Source organism: Tasmannia lanceolata, unplaced genomic scaffold (genome assembly GCF_043159265.1).
Source record: "Tasmannia lanceolata isolate RefF3 unplaced genomic scaffold, GAP_Taslan_0.1 ptg000015l, whole genome shotgun sequence".
NCBI classification, from domain to species: domain Eukaryota; kingdom Viridiplantae; phylum Streptophyta; class Magnoliopsida; order Canellales; family Winteraceae; genus Tasmannia; species Tasmannia lanceolata.
Window position 1 is genome coordinate 49,841,794 of NW_027518692.1, and position 20,378 is coordinate 49,862,171.

Here is a 20,378-nt window from a genome sequence, read left to right on the forward strand (position 1 = left end):
GATCTAGAGGTTTCCAACTTGGGATCATGCTTTGGAAATGATTTTTTGGGCAAAACATATATACTTTGTGGCCCCTGCCCCTCACATGGACGGTTTGGAATTTTGGACCATCCTATAGTCCGGTCCGTACGGTACTTTTTGAAAAGTAAGGGACTATATAATTTCTTAAAACCCTATTGTTTATTGTGGAGTGTAAAATACAAAGGAGGAGTCATAGATACACAGAGAATGGGGGGCCTGCATGAAGAAGTAAAAGTGGGGGGTAATTGGGTAAATATCATTACCTATATGATATACATATCCAAATGAAAAGAAACCTGAAACCCTAATCGATTCATATTCTGGCTCTCCACACGAACCCTAATCAGCGGCGTCTCTCTCCGACCGCCCACACCAAACCGGCAAATCCTAATTGGTGGTCTTCCCCAACCCATATCACCGACGTTCCTCGCCTCTCGCTCGGTACTCACTCCCTCTCTCTCTCTCTCACATGTTTTTCTTCTTCTTCTTCTGGATTCTTTTTTTTTTCAGAATAGGGTGAGTTAGGGTTTACATACAAAAAACAAAAAGGATTAGGGGTGTCAATGGACCGACAATCTAATGTATTCAAAGGATCTTAATGTTAGGGTTTCTCACACCCTCTCTCTGGTTTAGGGTCTCTCTCTCTCTCTCTCTCTCTCTCTCTCTCTCTCTCTCTGGTTTCTCACAACTGCATAGAAGATCTCTCGCTACTGGTAATCTCATCTCTTCTATTTCTCCTTCTATCTCTTTATGCGATGCATTTTTTTTAAGGTTTTCCCTGTGCACTTTTTCTTCAGTTATGTTGTTTTCTGCGGTTTTTTTAGAGATGTATCATAGCCTTGCATCCCCTTTCCATCTATGCTATTTGAAAGAGCACAAAAAGACCAGTTGCTAATCTTCCGAGCATGCTAAAAATCCTCTTTTTTGTTCCATTCTTAGGTATTACTCATCCTATTATATCTCCTTTGCTACTCTATAGCATGTGTTCCTAATAGTGTATCAGCTCTAAGCAAAATTAGAATACATGCACTAGAAAAATGCACAGGATGAACAATGCCCATTTCTCTCCCATTATCAGTATACATAAAAAAAAAGGCTACTGATATTGGCACTACCATGTTTTAATAATTGCACAGATCCAGCTTGTCCTTTCTTCTTTAATTTGCTTCTGAGAGCTTTTTGGAAACTGTTATAGTCTTTAATAGCTGTTTAAACAATAAAAGACAAGATGAGTTGGTTCATTTTATAAAAACATGGTAGTGCTAACATCAGTAACCTAAAAATAAGCAGCAGATTTTACAGGAGAGTTCGATAAGCAAAGAGGAGAGGAAACCATATAGAGGGTTCAGAGACACTTTTGGCACGGTCTACGATTTGTACTGAGCAAGCTTGTTCCTGTCGTAGTTTCTTTTCTTTTAACGATTTTTGTTACATATGAGAAAATACCCATTTTCTGATAATGATTGAAGATTGTAGAGGAAATGGTGGTGGATGAGAACAACAAGAACTAAAAAAGAAGATAATGTGTAGCAATTGGTGAAAGAAGTCAGTGGATTAGAGTTGAGATGAGATCACGAAAACAAAAAAACGTTTGCTGTCGCAGATGAAATGTCGTAAAAAATGAGCAGTTTGCCAAGAACAAACTTAACCAGAGATGTGTATAGGTCATTTCACCTAAACAAGAAATAATAACCTTGGACTTTTATAGTGGACATTTCACCTCAACTAGAAACAATGCTCCTAGACTTAAATAGTGGTCACTTAACCTCAATAAGAAACAATACCCTTTTAAGGGTACCTGCCTCCCTCACTCTCTCTCTCTCTCTCTCTCTCTCTCTCTCTCTCTCTCTCTCTCACACACACACACACACACACTGCCCCTTAGACTTTAATAGCATGTTTTTTTTTTTTTCAGACTCTAATAGTTTTCCAGTCCCCAGAAAGATGCTGGAAATGTCCTCTCTCACAGCCCCCATAGACTTTAATAGCAGTTTTTTTCAGACACTAAGGGCCCGTTTGGATGCCGAGAAGATTTTGATTTGGATTTCTCACATTTGCAGCCCTTTTTGTGTTGTGATTTGGATCCGGATCAAATCCTTTGATTTCCAAATCAGCGACTGAGAGTGAAAAAAAATCAGATTTCCAAATACGCCGTGGAAATAAGTAATTGGAAATCCACAGATCTGGCAATTTCCTTCACCCTCTTTGCTCCTCAACCTGTCCCCTCCATTAGGAAGTAACCCCTTCCCTATCTGTCTCCCTCAACATGAGCTGGCAGATCTATTCATTTTGCATTTTAAACTCAATTCCAAATCCAAATACAAAATATGAGGTATCCAAACATTCCCTAATAGTTTTTCAGTCCCTAGCAAGACGTAGGAAATGTCTCGAGCGACTACACATGCAAATACAAGCGACTACACATACCTCGAGGAGGAAGAAAATATAAGTGACTACACATACTAGGGCTGCAACTTGAGCCGGGTAAAACCCGACCCGCATCGACCCGACCCGAAAATAGCCTGGGTCGGGTTGATGTTTCTTGGGTCTTGGGTCGAGCCGGGTTTAGATTAAAAAAGCCCGCATGAATCTCGGGTCGAGCCGGGTTTGAAGGGGCCCGACCCGACCCGACCCGAGATACTTTAAGTTTTATAATACGTAAAAGCAAAAAACGTAAAAGCAAAAACAGGGACTCTTTCCAAAAACGTATTGTACTTAAATTTTATAATACTCTCCCTAATCAGCAAAAGAAAATTAGTATTTAATCATCCCTTTATTTTCTTCTTTGATTATTTTAGTGCTAAACCAAAAACAGGGACTCTTTCATAAACGTATTATACTTAAGTTTTATAATACTCTCCCTAATCAGCAAAACAAAATTAGTATTTAATCATCCATTTATTTTCTTCTTTGATTATTTTAGTGCTAAACTTTTTAGCCTTCTGTTTCCCTTGTTATGTGCTCTGGGCGAGTCTGATTCTAAAGATACCTTTCATCTTTAGAATAGTTCTAAACAGTGGTTTCGTGGTTCTTATAGCCGGAGGCAGAGTTTCGTCCTCCTATGTCTGAAGTTGTCCAAGCATTGGTCCGATTAATGCAAAGGGCAAGCATAGTCAAAAGGCGTTCGAGTGATGAATTAAGGTTCTCATATAATATCCCGGATCATGAGGCGGCGGATATGTCCTTCTAAGTGTCCGAGGTTAAAGCTAAATGCCGTTCTTATGACTTCTTCCAATTTTGTATGCTTGCCTAATAATTGTTAGTTTGTCTGCTCTCACTGAGGACCAACTTGTTGAGGTAGTTCCTTGGACAGGCTCTATCTAAGAACTGTGTTTACAACATTGCTTTGTAGGTTCTTGCCAAACAAGAGTTTTCCTTAAAAAATTGCGTCAACGTGAAAAAACCCGACCCGACCCGACCCGACCCGAGATTTATCATGGGTAGGGCCGGGTTTGGGTCTCGTGGGTTTTCCGGAAAAAAACCCGACCCGACCCGACCCGAGATATTTCTCGGGTTGGGTTGGGTTCTTCAAAACCCGACCCGCCCGACCCGAGTTGCAGCCCTAACACATACCTCAAGGAGGAAGAAAATCAAACAACTCCAACCTCCTTGGATACCCCGACACTGGCTTACCTATTAGTCTCGCTATTAGCTGCTCTTCTAAAATGTGGAAGGAGATGGATGATCCTTCCACCCGGTCCCGAATCTCATCGAAGTAGTGACTGAATCTACAAGGTGTTGGATGGGTCCATTTGAGCCACCTCATAAGATTAAGGGATTCTCCCTCCACCACCAGTCTATCCATATGAGAGCTCTGTAGAATTTGGATACCTTGGAGAACTGCTTTAATCTCTGCCTCATTAGAGTCCTTGAAGCCAATGGGACTGTAATAGTTTTTTAGACACTAATAGTTTTCCAGTCCCTAGCAAGATGTTGGAAATGTCTCTAGCGACCACTGACCACACATGCTAATACAAGTGACTACACATACCTCAAGGAGGTAGAAAATCAAACAACTCCAGCCTCTCCTTCAATACCCCGACCCTGGGTAACCTATCGCCTATCAGCGTCGCTATAAGCGTCTCTCCTCACGTGCTGGAAGGAGATGGATGATCCCGCCACCCAATCCCGAATCTCATCAAACTATTAGTGAATCTACAAGGAGCTGGATGGGTCCCTTTGGGCACCACATAAGATTAAGGGATTCTCTCACCACGACCACTCAATCCACAATAGAGCTCTCTAGAATTTGGATAATTTGGAGAATCGCTTTAACCCCTGCGTCGTTAGAGTCCGTGAAGCCAATGGGACCTAATAGTTTTCCAGACACTAATAGTTTTCCAGTCCCTAGCAATATGTTGGAAATGTCTCAAGCGACTACACATGCAAATACAAGCACATATCTCAAGGAGGAAGAAATTACAGGCGACTACACATACCTCGAGGAGGACGAAAATCAAACCACTCCAGCCTCTCCTTGGATACCCTGACCCTGACTAACCTATAGGAGTCGCTATTAGTCGTCTCATTGGATCTAACGGGTGCAGAACCAGTTGGTGATGCTCCTTTGGATTGTCCTTAGCCAATCTTGCCCTTTAGATTTAATTGGGAAGGAAAATGCAAATATAATAAAAGAAATTCTAAACAAGGCAAATAAAACCTAAAATGGGGTATACATGGTACCTTTTTCAAATACCCCACTTTGGCGAAAGCAAAGACTCATCCCCTTAGTGTAAAATGCATTAAAGTAGAAGAAGCATGAAACATTTGACAAAAAAAATCTTCTCTTGAAGCTTTTGGAAGGATTCCAGTAAGATAAGATTTTTTTAAGAAGTGATGAAATTAGGAGATTTGATTGTGTTTTTATATCTATCATTGGTTTGAGCGTGAAAAGACATAAAATGCCCTTCAAAAAGCTGTAAAGTGGCAAATAAAAGGTTAAAATGGCGATAATATGGAAACTAGCCTTGGACGGGATTTTCTAGATTTTTTTCATCTTTTTGGAACCGTTTCAACCTGAACAGGGTGTTCACGAAACATACGGAAACTGGGTGGAACAGACCAAAATTCTGACTGGTATGTTCCACCCTGCTGGTCTGTAGCATTTTCTTATTGGGATGGTATGTTTCGTCCGGAGTTGATAAGTAACATGAGACAACTCAGCTCAACTCTAAATTGTGTCTAGTTAGAAGGCTTTCTAGGTTTCTTTTCCTTGAATTTTTTTCTTTTCTAATTTCCTATTTCTTAATTAAGATATTAATAGTTCCTTTTGTTGGTAACTCCAGTCTGTAATGGCAAAGTGAAGTGTTTTTTAGATCCTACGGTGCTGCTTCCTGTGGGCCAAAATTTGTGAGGCAAACTTGGCAGCAAGGGCTTTAAGTCACAGTGGCCAGTCCTCTCCTGACTGGTTTCTGTGGAGAAAAAGCTCACTGTTTGGAGCTCTTGAATCTCATTGGAAACCCCTGTTAGACTGCTTTTTATAGGTACGTTTGTCTTTTCTCTTCCCTTCTCTTTTATTGTAAAGTTTTTAACTTTAAAGCAATTATGCTGATTCTCTTTTGTCCTCCCGGTTGTAGTTAATGATGTTGAAAGTGAAAACTCCCAAGAATGCACGAGTTAAGCGGGCTCTTGAAAAGCGTGCACCGAAACTAGTAAACTCTTTACAACTTTCTTTTTCTTGGTTATATTTTCTTGCAAAAGCTACTCATCAGAGACATTATAGGCAAATGAGAATTACCTTTTAATCTACTGGTCGAATAGTGCAATTTCTTTATGCTTTCTCCCATTATAAGCCATGCTCTCTGGTTATTGGAATTTGTTCTTATATGTTTTTGTAGGTTGAGAATGGCAGAAAAACACTCATTCTGCAAGGTACCAAGACAAGTAACATATTGAATACTGTTTTGACGGAAATTTTTCATCTCAAACGGGGCAATGCTATAAGATATACCAGGAAGAACGAAAACATTAGGCCTTTTGAAAGTGGCGGAGAAACTTCTCTGGAGTTCTTTTCTCTCAAAACTGACTGTAGTCTTTTTGTGGTAAGCAAAGCACAAAAGGAGATTAATGTCTCACAGATTCTCGGTTTTTTGTTATAGTTGCGTTTGCTTCATGAAGTGTTGTATTCATTTCAGAACCAGTTCTATCTAATCTCAACTGTGTCATTTAAAGTTATTTTAGGAGCTGCTTCTTCAAATGCTATTTCCTTGACCCCTTTCATTGCTATTTAAAAAAATTCTGTTATTATTAATACAAAACTATGCCAGTATGCTTAGAAATTTATCTTAGAAGGCTTGGCTGTAAAGTTTCAAAGTGATTATATTGTTTAACTGTCTGTGCAAATTAACCCGGCTTGAGTTGGATCAAATTGATTATATTCTTTTACCATCTGAGCAAATTAACCCGGTTTGAGTCTGAACCATTTAGTCAACCCTTATCTATGTGATCTTCGAGCTCCGTAAATTGAGCCAATTTTATACCCATAGTTATGGTATTTGATCTTTGAATGTGGGGTATGATCAGTAGTATTTGGCTACTTACATATACAAACTATGACAACATATGAAGAGTTACAGAAGAGCTGGTGCGTCTTTCATTGCCTTGATCCCTAAAGTAGAGGGTGCCTCGAAAGTTTCAGATTTCAGACCCATTAGTTTGGTGGGTTGTTTATACAAACTTTTAGCCAAAGTTTTGGCCAATCGTTTAAAAATTGTCCTTCCCAGGGTGGTGTCTGATAGTCAAAGTGGTTTTGTAAGCAACAGACAAATTCTTGACTGTTCTTTGATTGCGAATGAAGCTATAGATTACTATTCGAGAAATGGTGGAAAATGAGTGGTATGTAAGGTGGATATTGAGAAGGCATATGACAAAGTTGAATGGGAATATTTAGATTATATCCTAGGGAGAATGGGTTTTGGGAGTATTTGGAGAGGCTGGACTCATGCAAGGTGATCCATTATCTCCTTTCCTTTTTTGTTCTAGTAGCAGAGACTCAGTAAATTGATCCAGAAAGGTTGCGAGAAGAAATTAATTGAGGGCTTTGTAGTCGGTAAGGATAAAGTGGAAGTGTCCATTTTGCAATTTGCAGATGACACCTTCCTTTTCTGTGAGCTGAAGGACAACAATCTTTTAAATCTCAAGGCGATCCTAAGATGCTATGAACTGATAACAGGAAAGCGGACAAATCTGTTAAAATCCAGAATCTTTCCTATTATTATTTCTTCTACAGAGATTAGTTTGTTTGTAGAAATTTTGGGATGCAAGGTGGATTCCTTCCCATCTTCTTATCTTGGCCTGCCTTTGGGAGTTGGAAGACCAAAAAAAAGTCTTTGGGATCCAATTGTGGATAGAATAGAGAGGAGGTTGGATACCTGGAAGAGAAAATTAGTCTCAAGGGGGGGGGGGGATTAACTCTGATTAAATCGGTTCTTGCTAACATACCAGTTTACTTTGTATCTCTATTCAGGTGCCCGGCCAGCGTGGTTTTGAGGATTTAGAAAATCAAGTGTAGATTTCTTTGGGGAGGATCAAATCACAGGGGTGGAATCATAGTTACCGGATTCACCATCCGCCCTCCGATCCGCGATCCGGGGTCGCACGATCCGAAAAGTAGTTCACTAACGACCCGGATCGCCAAAAATGACGAACCGCGGCGACCCCCGGGAGAGAAAGAGAGAGAGAGAGATGCATATAGACTAGAAGAGAGATGGAGAGAGCTACAAATTTTATATATTTTGGGTTGAATTGGAGCTAGAGCTTTATTTTGAAAAAAAAAATTGTAGGGCATATATGAGGTTTTTTTATTTTTTTTATTAAATGGATGTAGTATGGACTATGGAGGATATTCATATATTCCAACGGGAACTTTCTTTTTGAAAAAATATGTATGACATACACTAGGTTTTTATATTTTGTGTATTGAATGTGTGTAGTGTGTTCTATGGAATGACATTCTTGTAAAAATATATGAAATTATATATGTATATGCATACCCTCATCGTACAGTGTACCGGACTACCATCGTACCCTGTACCCGTTCCCATACCGCGTACTGGAACGAACTGCGTTCCAGGTTGGGTGGAATTGCTTTAGTAAAATGGGATACAATTTGCCTTCCTCGTAACAAGGGAGGCCTGGGTATTCGCAGAATAAAGCAATTCAATCTTGCTCTCATGAGCAAATGGTTGTGGAGATTTGGAGAAGAGAGATCAGCTTTATGGGTGAGTTATTGGCAGCAAATATGGTTCTCTCCGGAAATTGGGAGTCAGATAACCTTTTTGAAAACAAAGGTATAACTACCTGGAGGGATATTTCTATTTTGAGTAATGATTTCAGAAAAGGGTGTTGCTTCAAGGTCTACTCTGGAAATCAGATCAGTTTTTGGATTGATGCTTGGTGTTCAAAGGACCCTCTGAATATTATCTTCCCTGATCTTTTTATTGTCACTGCGGAAAAGAATGTCCTTGTCTGTGACTGCTTCGAAAGAGTGGACCAAAAAGTGGTGTGGTGCCCAAAATTTCGCAGGAACTTTTTCGAAAGAGAATTATCTTCTGTATCATCATTATTTGATTTAATTGAAAAATGTTTTATAAAGAAGTCTGGTTCGGATAAAAGAATTTGGATGTTGGATTCGTCTGGCTTCTTCTCGGTTAAGTCTTTTTATAATCGAGGAGTTACTGGTTCTGAGGAATCGTTGTCGGCAAAGATTTGGAATTTCCATTGCCCGCCAAGAGTAAGTTTCTTTGGGTGGTCTGTCAGTTGCCGTCGCATTCAGACTATCGATTTCTTAAGAAAAAGAGGTATGTGGCTAGTTGATGGTTCTTTATGCTTAAAGGATGGTGAATCAATTGATCATTTGTTCATACATTGAAGTTTTGTACGCGAAGTATGGGGTTTGATTTTGGTAAGATTCAGTATCCAGTGGGTTTTCTCGTACTCTACTGATGAAGTTCTTGAAAGCTGGGATTTTGTTCCTTGGAAGAAAAAAGGCAAGGTTCTATGGAAGATTTGTTTATTGGCAGTTTGGTGGTCCATTTGGAAAGAGCGTAACGAGAGAATCTTTAAGGGGAAGGCCAAATCTTCCTATGGTCTATATTTGAAGATTATTGCCATGGCTATTCACTAGTCAAAAAGCTCTCCTCTCTTCTGTATGGTCTCGGCCTATGATTTGTGGGAGGGTTGGCAGATAATTGCAATGAGGCGACTTCCAAATCCAAGGTGATTCAAAACTGGTCTCTTCCTCCAAAAGGTTTTTTCAAGCTTAATTTTGACGGAGCTTCTTTTGGGAATCCGGGTGCAGCTGGAATTGATTGTCTTCGTAGAAATGATAAAGGTGAAGTGGTTTGGGCTTTCTCTGGTCCAATAGGTATAAGTGATTCTTCTGAAGCGGAAGCAAAAGCGGCTTTTTCCGGAATCTTACATATAGATAAAATCATTCTGGACAAGGTGATAGTAGAAGGGGATTCGACAAATGTGATAAAGTGGATATCAGGTTTGGCTCCGCCGCCGTGGAGATACCTCAATCTTATGGATGAGATTTATGATTATGTTTCTGATTCAGCTGCAGTTTTCTTACATATTCGGAGATCGGCAAACGGAGAATCGGATTCTCTAGCTAAATCGGGGTTAGCAGGGCTAGTTTAGAGTGGTTTGATTATCTCCCTCCGTAAATTGTATGTCTTTTTCTTCTCTTTGTATTTTGTGAACCTTCTCGGTTCCCTTCTTCAATCTATTAATATTCAAAAAACAAAATGCGTTTTAATTTATTAAACACATTATTTTGGCAAACTTTCCAACTTTACCCTCACCATATTTTGTAAATCACAAAATTTTAAACGCATTTTTTTGTGTTTCCGTTTTTTTTTTTGGAACCAATACCATTTTAAACTCCAATTTTTGCCGTCCCCCCTTTTTTTTTTGCCCTATCACATTTTTGGCAACTATGTCTGGTTCCAGATCCGAGTTCTTATATGTAACTGCTCATTGCTATGTACTCTGGATTCTCCATGTGTATAATTCCTTCTTTTTTTTTTTTTTTTGAACGGTCATGTGTGTAATTCTTTGATAGCCAGATACTCATAAATTGCTATATTCATGTAGTGCCTGTCTCTGATGCTTCATATCCAGGTTATATAGTTACAATTCTTCAGGCCTTTATTATGAAATATTAGCTATTACTGCTGCAAAGATAAATTATTTCTCTTACTAATGGAATAGTGCCTTCCTTCCATGGCACAACTGCCTCCCTTTTTTAACTCCCCACCTACAGCAGTAACCCAAAAGTTTGAAGACTTTTTCTCATGTGAAGCTTTTGGCCTGGCTTGTATAAGTGCGAACTGTGCGAAAGTAGAAAGAGTGATGCTTGGGGGTTTTTATCTTGTTCGACTGCTTTTGTTGTTGCACTCACTCAAATATATCTTGCAATTCTGTTTTTGCAGTTTGGTTCTCATTCAAAGAAACGACCCAATAATCTAGTCTTGGGACGGACTTATGATCATCACATTTATGATCTTGTTGAGGTTGGTGTGGAAAATTTCAAAACCATGGAGTCATTTTCGTACGATAAGAAGTTATCCCCAAAAGTGGGTTCGAAACCTTTCTTTGCATTCATTGGAGAAGGTTTCGAAAGCGTAGAAGAACTGAAACATTTGAAGGAAATCTTGCTCGATCTCTTCCGGGGAGAGGTATGTGGCTGTAACACCTTGACATTTTTTACATCCTTTGAAACATGAACTGAAAATCAAGCGAGAAAAGCGGGAACCATGGATTTTTAACAATCCCCCTCACATGTGGCCCCCCTTTTTAGGGTTGGCCTACATGTGGCCCCTCTTTTGAGATGACTATTACATGTGGATATTTAATATCAAGGAGTTTTGAACCCAGGACCTTTGCTTTTGCTTTGAATCTCTGATACCATGTGAAACAACCAATTGCTCCAAAAGCTTAAGCTGCTGGAGATGGTTTTATTTAATCTTTTTATACTTTTAACACGATTTGTGTAGGTCACAGAAAACTTGAATCTTGCTGGGGTAGACCGTGTTATTGTATGCACTGCTGTTTCTTCAAACACAGTATTTTTCACTCACTGTGCGCTGCGGCTTAAAAAGTCCGGCACGGTTGTCCCAAGGATGGAACTGGTAGAGGTGGGGCCCTCCATGGACCTTATAGTTCGACGGCATCGTCTTCCCAATGCTGAACTCAAGAAGGAAGCTATGAAAACACCTTCTGAACAACATAAAAAGAAGGTTGATCACTTGACCCTCCACTCCTGTAGAATCTGTTTTATGTTTAATGTTGCTATGATGTGCTGATTAGGAGTTCCCATTCTTTACTTTCAGGTGAAAAATGTTAGCCGCGATGTAATTCAGGGGAAAATTGGGAAGATTTACATTCCAGACCAGCAGGTCGGGAGATTTCTATGCTTTCTAATCTGCTCAAGCCCAGTAATAAGTGTTGGCTTATCTGCCTTTTGTTTGCTTATTGTGGTCTAATTTGTGTTTAGGTTGGAGGTACGGCGCTGCCCCACAATGCTAAGGGGATGAAGAGGGAACGCCGTGAAGCTAGGATGAACCCAGAGGTGAGGAGGCATGCACCAAAGAAGCAGAAGATGGGCCCAAAATAATGTTTTTTTCTGCAACTTTTTTGTCACAAGCTTTTGGGATTATATTTATGCATGTTCTTCACCATCTGTGAGCTTAGATGGTCTTTGACTTATTTTGATATGGTGGGCAAGTATTAAATTTTTGTTTTTTTAATGTTTTTTTTTATGGGTGGTTGTAATTCCCATGAATATGATGAGTTGAAAGAGAGTATATCATATGCATTTGAAAGATGAGCTAGGTTCCTTTTCTTGATGTCTTGTAAAACTAGAAGGGAAATATTGATGAGAGCTTTGTTTTTTTTTCCTTCTCCAAAGGAACGATTTGATCAAAACCGACGGTATAAACAGGAGGATAGAGGAGGGTCAACAAAAGTTAATCAAAGACAGATACAGCTAAATAGAAAAACAGTTCACTCCCAGCTGATTCTTCCCCGCTCCTGGACCCGGATTTCTGCAGTTCTTAGTTTTCAAATGGAATAATCTCTCTCTCTCTCTCTCTCTCTCTCTCTCTCTCTCTCTCTCTCTCTCTCTCTCTCTCTCACACACACACACACACACACACACACACACAAATGATGTTGCTGGATCCTTGATTTCGGCATTAATATTCGTTAATTTGCATGGCCCAGCAGTTTTGTTATTAACCCATGCAATAATATGAGGACAATATCCATCAATAACCAATGGCCCCGATTTGTAACCAGTAAACAATCTCATGCTTTTGCCTTGTCCATGTCTTCATTGAAGACATCTATATACTCAAGGGTAAATTCATTTTGGAAAAATATTTCATAAAATGAATCCTTTCCATGCATAGAAGGGCGCTGATATAGTGATATTCTCCCCCCCTCCTTGACGGCTGGCTAACGTATTCCCACCATTTGACCTCTCTCTCTCTCTCTCTCTCTCTCTCCACACACACACAACAGGAACAGTTGGTGGGCCCAACAGAAACCATTGGTGGAATGGTGGGCCCATCTTTGAACAACGTAGGGCCCTCCCATACCACACCATAGGACGTAGGGCCCTCCCATACCACACCATAGGATAATCCAAACCGCCCATTTGATGGGCCATAAACGTAAATAGGTTGCGTCCCAAAGTATTTTTCCATAGGCGGATCCTAGCCCTCCGATCTAAATAGAAACTACATCTTATGCAACCTCTATAGGTTGTAGGGTTGTGATCATCCTACGGAAATGATTTTTGGGGCACAACCTATTTACATTGTGGCCCATCAAATGGACGGCTCGGATCATCCTATGGTCTGAACGGTACACTTCATTTTCAAAAATATGGGTGGGGCCTAAATTGGTACAAACCACACCATAGGATGATCCAAACTATGGACGGCTTGGATCATCCTATGTTGTGGACAGTAAGCTTCAATTTGAAAAATATCGGTGGGGCCTACGATTGGGCCTTAATGTTAGTGCACGACCAACTCCATAGGATTATCCAAACCATGGATGGCTTGGATCATCCTATGTTGTGGATGAGCCTTAATGTTACTGTACGACCACAGGATGATCCAAACCATTCATTTGATGTGCCAACCCTTTTGGGGGGCACAACCCATTTACGTTATGGCCCATCAAATGGACGGCTCGGATCATACTATGGTCTGGACGGTACACCTCATTTTCAAAAATATGGGTGGGGCCTAAATTGGGCCTTAATGTTACTATACGAACCACACCATAGGAGGATCCAAACCATGGACGGCTTGGATCATCCTATGTTGTGGACGGTACGCTTCAATTTGAAAAAAATTGGTGGGGCCTACGAATGGGCCTTAATGTTACTGTACGACCAACTCCATAGGATTATCCAAACCATGGATGGCTTGGATCGTCCTATGTTGTGAACGGAACTTAATGTTACTTTACGACGAACTCCATAGAATGATCCAAACCATTCATTTGATGGGCCACAATGTAAATAGGTTGTGCCCCAAAAATCATTTCCCTAGGATGATCACAACCCTTCAATCTATAGAGGTTGCATAAGATGTAGTTTCTATTTAAGTCGGAGGACTAGGATCAGCCTATGGAAATGATATTATGGGACGCAACCTATTTACGTTTATGGCCCATCAAATGGACGGTTTGGATTATCCTACGGTGGTATGGGCGGGGCCTACGTTGTTTAAAGATGGGCCCACCATTCCACCAACGGTTTCTGTTGGGTCCACCAACTGTTCCTGTTGTGTGTGTGGAGAGAGAGAGAGAGAGGTCAAATGGTGGGAAAGTGACATATCCTAACGTTTAACGTTAGCCAGCGGTGGGGTGGGGGGGGGGGGTGGGACTATGAGCGCCCAAATATATAGGGTCTAGGAGGAACGAGTAAAAATTAAAAAATAGCAAATCCTATATAATATGGGTTTTTTACCTTCTTTTGAATCTTGCATCTAATTCATGGGTGATCACCCTTCATCGGATGATAAAAAACACATCATTAGATGTTGGAATTGGATGGTTAGCATAATTTTTCACACAAGCAAGGCCTATCAAGTTAATGGTCCAGATCAATCATGAGAGGAACCCATTATATTATGCCCTAAGAGGGCGTCCCACATTGTATAACAAATAAGGGTGCAACTCAAGTCGGGTTGAGGCCAACCCGAACCTGACTTGAGGAACCATTTACTCAACTCAACCGAACCCGAGTTGCACCCCTTATTTACAATGTGGTTGAAGCATCTGTCTACCTTGCCTATCTCCAGGTGCAGCCGAGAGATCCAGCCGTTCATCCAAGAGACCGACCATTCTCAGACAACATCCGATTTCTTCAACGCCTTCGATGGCGATTTCGATGACACCGACAGAGCACAATTGAATCTTACAATCGTTTCTTTCTCCGGTAGGGTTTTGTTTTGTAAGATGGAATTTTGGAGTTTGATGTTGTTGATTGTTCATCATCATATCTTTCATTGTTTCTGAATTGGGGTTTCTAGGGTTTTGATTTTTGAATGCTAGATGTATGTGCTAATGATATCATCTTACTCTGACTCTTCATTTGCTTTTATTGGTACATGTACATATACAATAATTATACATAGTAAAGAAAGGCAAATAAATTTTATTAATGAAGAAAAAGGGAAGAATCCTGGCACTGAGATGATCAGATACAAGAGAAAACACACAGACAAAAACTACTAAGAATTGTATCTACAAATACAGAGTAGTTAAGGGGGAAGATGATCGAATAGTCTCACATGCAACAGCCAGCCTTGAAATGCCTTTCTGTGATGGTCCCTACCAAATCCCTACATATAATAATAAGAAAAATAACAGATAGTAAGCTATATTTGGTCTTGTGGGCTTCAGCAGTTCATTAACTATATTAAACTTAGACGCAGATGAGAACTCTGCCAAAGTATATCTAAGTTGGCTCGGGTGAGTCGAAGGTGTTGGCTGCATTAAACTATATATTGCATTGGTATATTTAGTTGGAATATACCATTACCTTTGTTTTTGCATAATCTTACATTTGAATTGTTTGAATTTAAGAGTGTTGATACCGTGTTACAACCAAACTCATTAAATTTTCTTATAATGTTATTATCATAGTGTGATTGTGTTAGAATCATTTTTTTGGGGCTCCTTTGTATTTTAATTTCTAGGATTACATTAACTCTACTACTATCCTTCATATCAAAACTAGTGGGGCAACCCGTGCGATGCACGGTGGTAAAAGTAATTTTAGATGGATGAAAGTAATTTTTTGATATAATGATTATATCTTAAGGTATAAAGAAAATTACTTTCATGAACAAATATTAGAAGAGCAGACTACATAACTAAAATTGATTAATTGAAATTGTGGTTTCTTTTTGAGTAATTATGGGAATTTTTTTTCGTTTTAAGTATTCTTATGGTTATTTGGAAATGATAAACTTGAAGAGTTATAAATAGAATGGTGTGACAACATAAAGCGAAAATTTTAGCCTTAAATAACTTTATGAATCTGTAAATGACTGTTTCAAAGTGTAACAGAAGAAAGCAAAAAGGCCCTGTAAATGGAAACAAATAAGTACATTGAATATGTTTATATAGATTAATGGAAACATTAATATTATCATAATCTGTGTTGGAGGGGTGGAAAATGAAAAGACTGAATAAATGAAGACATATACGTACCAGTTTGGAGTTATCTTGCCATGTAGTTACAATTATTACCCTACATTTTAATCATGCATCTAAAGTTATAGAAACTTGTTCAAACAATATAAACTATACCCTGCTTTTTTGTAGGTTTAGTGAGAAAATCTATAACAGGTGCATATGAACAAAGTACCACATATGTACAATTTCCCAAGCTGGAAGAACATTCATCTCAATTGCAAAATTTTCACATAGTACTAAGTTTGACAAAACATGATGGGAGCCTTGCTTCTATTTGAAGCAATGAAGATGATCTGTGCTGCATTCTGTCTTTAGCTTCTTCAAATTGTAAGATGATTTATATTTGGGCCCTTTCAGTTTGTACTCATAAGGAAGGCTAAATTGCAACTTACCCAATATGGATTAAACAAATGAAGTAATGAGGGAAGTAGCATGTTTTCCGATATCTGTTTTATACTTCATGGAAGATGTGCTTGTTCTTTATGGAGAGCATGTCCTTCAAAACCACCAGTATCTTATAGATCCACTCTCTTACCCATTTCAGACTAAGTGAAATGGTTAATGAAGTTTATATTAAATCAAATAATTGTTATTAAAAATATTAATAATTTATAAATTATCAGATCTTTAACACGAAGTAGCATGTTTTCCGATATCTGTTTTATACTTCATGGAAGATGTGCTTGTTCTTTATGGAGAGCATGGCAGTATCTTATAGATCCACTCTCTTACCCATTTCAGACTAAGTGAAATGGTTAATGAAGTTTATATTAAATGAAATAATTGTTATTAAAAATATTAATAATTTATAAATTATCAGATCTTTAACACGATCGTGGGTCAACGGATAGTTTAGGGTTTCTTGGATACCTTCTATAACTACACAATGGTTCAGATCCCAAATCCCAATTGACTGTCCCACGTCAAGGCCCTGTTGCTAGATTTAGCCGTGGGAGGGACCGACACCACATCTACCATAACGGAGTGGGCCATGTCAGAGATGTTAATGAAGCCTGAGCTTATTAAGAAAGCCAAAGAACAATTAGACTCTCTGGTGGGGAAGGATACCTCAACACAAAACATAAATGCAAGAAGAAGAAAATATTCACACCTCATGAGTCATGGTGTTAACTCTCTGAAGGGGACTTTCCTCTTAAAACTTCATTCCCACATCATCTCTACAAAAGGAAGATTAGCTGGATGGTGCAAAAATCTCACACGGAAAAGTTACCCCTCATTTAATATGTTATAATAGTAGTGGAAAACACTCATCCTTTTTTTATTTGCAAATAATAAAAGGAGAAATCCAACTGCTTGACTGCTTCAAATGGAACATTGTTATTAGAGCAATGGAATCAATCAATGCAACCTGGAAATGTTTTAAAGAAGACAAACAAATTCATGGGAAAAATTACTACAATGACGAAACCCAAAATGCCCAAATGTTGCCATACTCAGTACCCCTTAAATGCAATCCATATTATTTGTATAATCAAGAATTCACCTTGAATTTCTCCTTGTCATTCCATGAATGCGGTAATTCCCTGCTTTTGTCTTGACTCATTATGACACAGGGATTTTCAACATCAATCTGCAAAATAGCATCACATCATGAAATGATGAAACTCCTAAATGAACATTAAAAGGTCTGGATGAGGAAAATTCAGAAGCAAGTGGTTAAGGAAATGTAGAACAATGACGGCATGAAATACACATTAAAGATTAACAACATAAGTTAATATAACAAAATAACGGCATGAAACACACATCATAGATTACCAACACCAAATGGTTAAATGTCCAAAAATATCAAAGCACCAAGTTAACCCCTGATATGAAATGAGCACAACACTGTAAAAAAAAAACAGAATTAAAAGATAAAAAAAGGGGTTAAGGTAAGAGAGATATACTGAAGCAAAAATCCCAAAATGCCTATATAGAAAAACCATTCGGCAGCAGTAAAGGGTATCAGTTCGTGTTAGGGATGAGAAAATATAAATCAAAATAAATACAGAAGGAAAAACGCTCTGAAACAAACCCAAAACTTGCAAAACCCCATTACCCCAAACCATACACAACACCATAAAAAGATGCACTAAAAACGGAAATAGAGGAAGGAAACCGAAAGAGCAAGTGATAGGGCAGAGAGAGAGGATAAGCTTTAATAAACGAAAATCAAGGAAAACGTACCCACATGGCCACAATCAACTTCTATTAGATGCAGTTTCCTTTCAGTAATTGTTATCAGATGCCGTTTCATTTGAGTAACTGCCGAATTGGCGGGATTTCCGGGAATGGTTTAGTATTCTCATTATTAGAAAATCTAAAGACTAAAAAATGCCACGTTAGGGCTGCCTCATCAGTGGTGAACAGGAAGGAACTGAATGGAGAGAAAGTCCATCTAAAACCCAGATGGATAAAACACAAAATAAACTCAGCAAAAGACTACCTGTGTCTAATAATAATGGTGGATCCGAAGCAAAAAAAATGAGAAGAAGCAGATAGGGGATTGACGAAGGGCAGAGGCAAGCAAGATGTGTGGAATACTCTAGATTGGAATATTGAAGTTGAAATAGAAGGATGCATTGCTGAAATGTATTTAATTTGGTGGAGAGGAGGCATTTCTGAAAAGACATGATGTTTGAGAGATCGAGATAGAAAGAGAGGGAGAGAGTGAAGAAGGAGTATGGATATTTCGAGAGGTTTTTTTTTAGAGAGAGATGGAGATTTCGTCAGAGAGACGGAGTGTGTTTTTGGCTGATTGTTAGGGATTCAAACGATTTAGAAGGGCCTAACGAAGGGTTGTGTTTTTGGTTGATTTGTAGGGATCTATATGAGAAAAAATTACGGAGAAGAGGCGCATGGAATGGTGTCCCTTAAGGAGAGCTTTCAAAGATCAAGTGACACGTAGAAACTAATTTTTAGGGAGGAGAGACTAGAGAGAGAGAGACGGGCGGGTGTGGATAGTTATAAAGTTTTTTCGGGGAAGAGAGAGAGACGAAGAGGTGTGGATAGTTTCTATAGATTTTATTGGGACTGATTTTTAGGAGTTCAAAAGGCATCGATTTACTCAGAAAATAAAGGGACATGAGAAATAAGGGGAGCTTTCAAAATCAAGTGACACTTAGGATATGATGCTGACCTGTCAAAATGGGGGACTGTCCACCTCAGTAGAAGACGGTTATAGGTTTATCATCTTTAATATAATAGATTACAAGCTAGATATTTATTTGTGTCTTTAATTATTTTTTATGATATGTGATTTTATTATTTTGCATTTGTGTTCCTGACCTTGAGTATAAAGCCTTTAACTTGGCTCGTATAAATTTCTTCATCAAGTTCTCTAATCAAAAATGTTGTTTTGAGCCAATTGTTTTATTTCAAAGTTATTGGTTGTAGATGTGGCAATTAACATTCGAATTATGGTTATTCTAGTAATCGATTAAGTGTCTAAGAAATTGACATCTTTTCGTGTAAAACCTTTAGCTACTAATCTGACTTTATATTTTTTGATAGAGACATGAGTTCTTAGTTTCTTTCTAAAGATTCATTTACCCCTAGTTGTGTAAACGGTAAACCTAAAGGTGGATTTAGTAATACCCATGTATTGTTATACACGATTGATTTTGTTTCACTCGACTTTTTTCTTTCCAAAAAGATGCATTTGGATATGAAACAACTTCTCTATGGGTGTGTTCCAGTGAGAGTAATAGAGGGTAAAACATTTGTTTGCCCTTTACACAAAAGTAGTGATTGTTTCGATGACCTCGGAGAAATTACCTTCTCAATGGCCCTAATCGCCTTTCGTCACTCTCTTCATTTACCCGAAAATAGGGGAAATCGCATGCCCCTATTGAGGTAGTAAGTGGAGGAAGAGCAAGTCGGAGTTGGCATAAGGGTAAGTCAGAGCGCTTAAGATGAAACTCGGAGTTCGCGGGCTTGGGGGCAACAAAAAGTGTACTCTTTCCCATACTCGAACCTTTCTGCTTTCTCTCTTCCAACCCTCTCTATCGCACATGCTATTTGTCTCTGTCTCACCCTCTCACGCTGGAGCTCCCTCTTTCCTCTCTCAACCGATCTATTTCCTCCCTCTCTCACCGCATCTCCTTCAATCCGAGGTGATTGTGCGACTCTTTTATGGAAATGGTGAGTTGCTGCAATTTCTTAGGGTGGCTTGGATATGGCATGTCAATTGAAGTGCTAAAGTGTTTGGACTACCCGTCGATCTTGTTCCTGCTAGTTCAAGCTACCACAGCCTCTTCTCTGCATTGGTGGGATTCTGCAGATTGAGCTGTTGGGCAGGGTTGGGAGTTCAGACACAAGAAATGGATGTGTTATACTATATGTGTGCGCCATGTTAGAATGCAGTGATCACTCACTGGTTATGTGGGAATTGAAGATTTGGATCCTGTTGCAAGCGTGATGTTTGTGATTATGCCTATGAGATATGTTGTTTCTCGCACTCAATATATGTCATTAGGCCTATTAGATATGTCACTTCAACTGCTTGTCGTTCATATAAGCACCTATGATACTGGGCCATGCAAAACACTAGTGTTGAGTGTTAGCGTTGAGAGTGTGAAGTATTCTTATAGCGAAGGTTTATTTTCCCACATACGGACTCACCTAGC

General features: G+C 39.1%; 1 protein-coding gene across 2 annotated transcripts; it reads left to right on the forward strand.

Annotated features, from left to right (window-relative positions):
* The first annotated feature begins 294 nt into the window (after positions 1-294).
* LOC143892196 (ribosome production factor 2 homolog) lies at positions 295-11,851 on the forward strand. Of its 2 annotated transcripts, none has more exons than XM_077396652.1 (8): positions 295-462; positions 5,307-5,504; positions 5,598-5,672; positions 5,859-6,062; positions 10,458-10,703; positions 11,022-11,264; positions 11,358-11,423; positions 11,522-11,851. In XM_077396652.1, the coding sequence occupies exons 3-8, from the start codon at positions 5,601-5,603 to the stop codon at positions 11,639-11,641; spliced, it is 951 nt and encodes a 316-aa protein (XP_077252767.1). In that variant the 5' UTR covers positions 295-462; positions 5,307-5,504; positions 5,598-5,600; the 3' UTR covers positions 11,642-11,851. The 2 variants fall into 2 exon arrangements, with proteins under 2 accessions (XP_077252767.1, XP_077252768.1); XM_077396653.1 differs by lacking the exon at positions 295-462 and adding an exon at positions 645-734.
* The last annotated feature ends 8,527 nt before the right edge of the window (positions 11,852-20,378 follow it).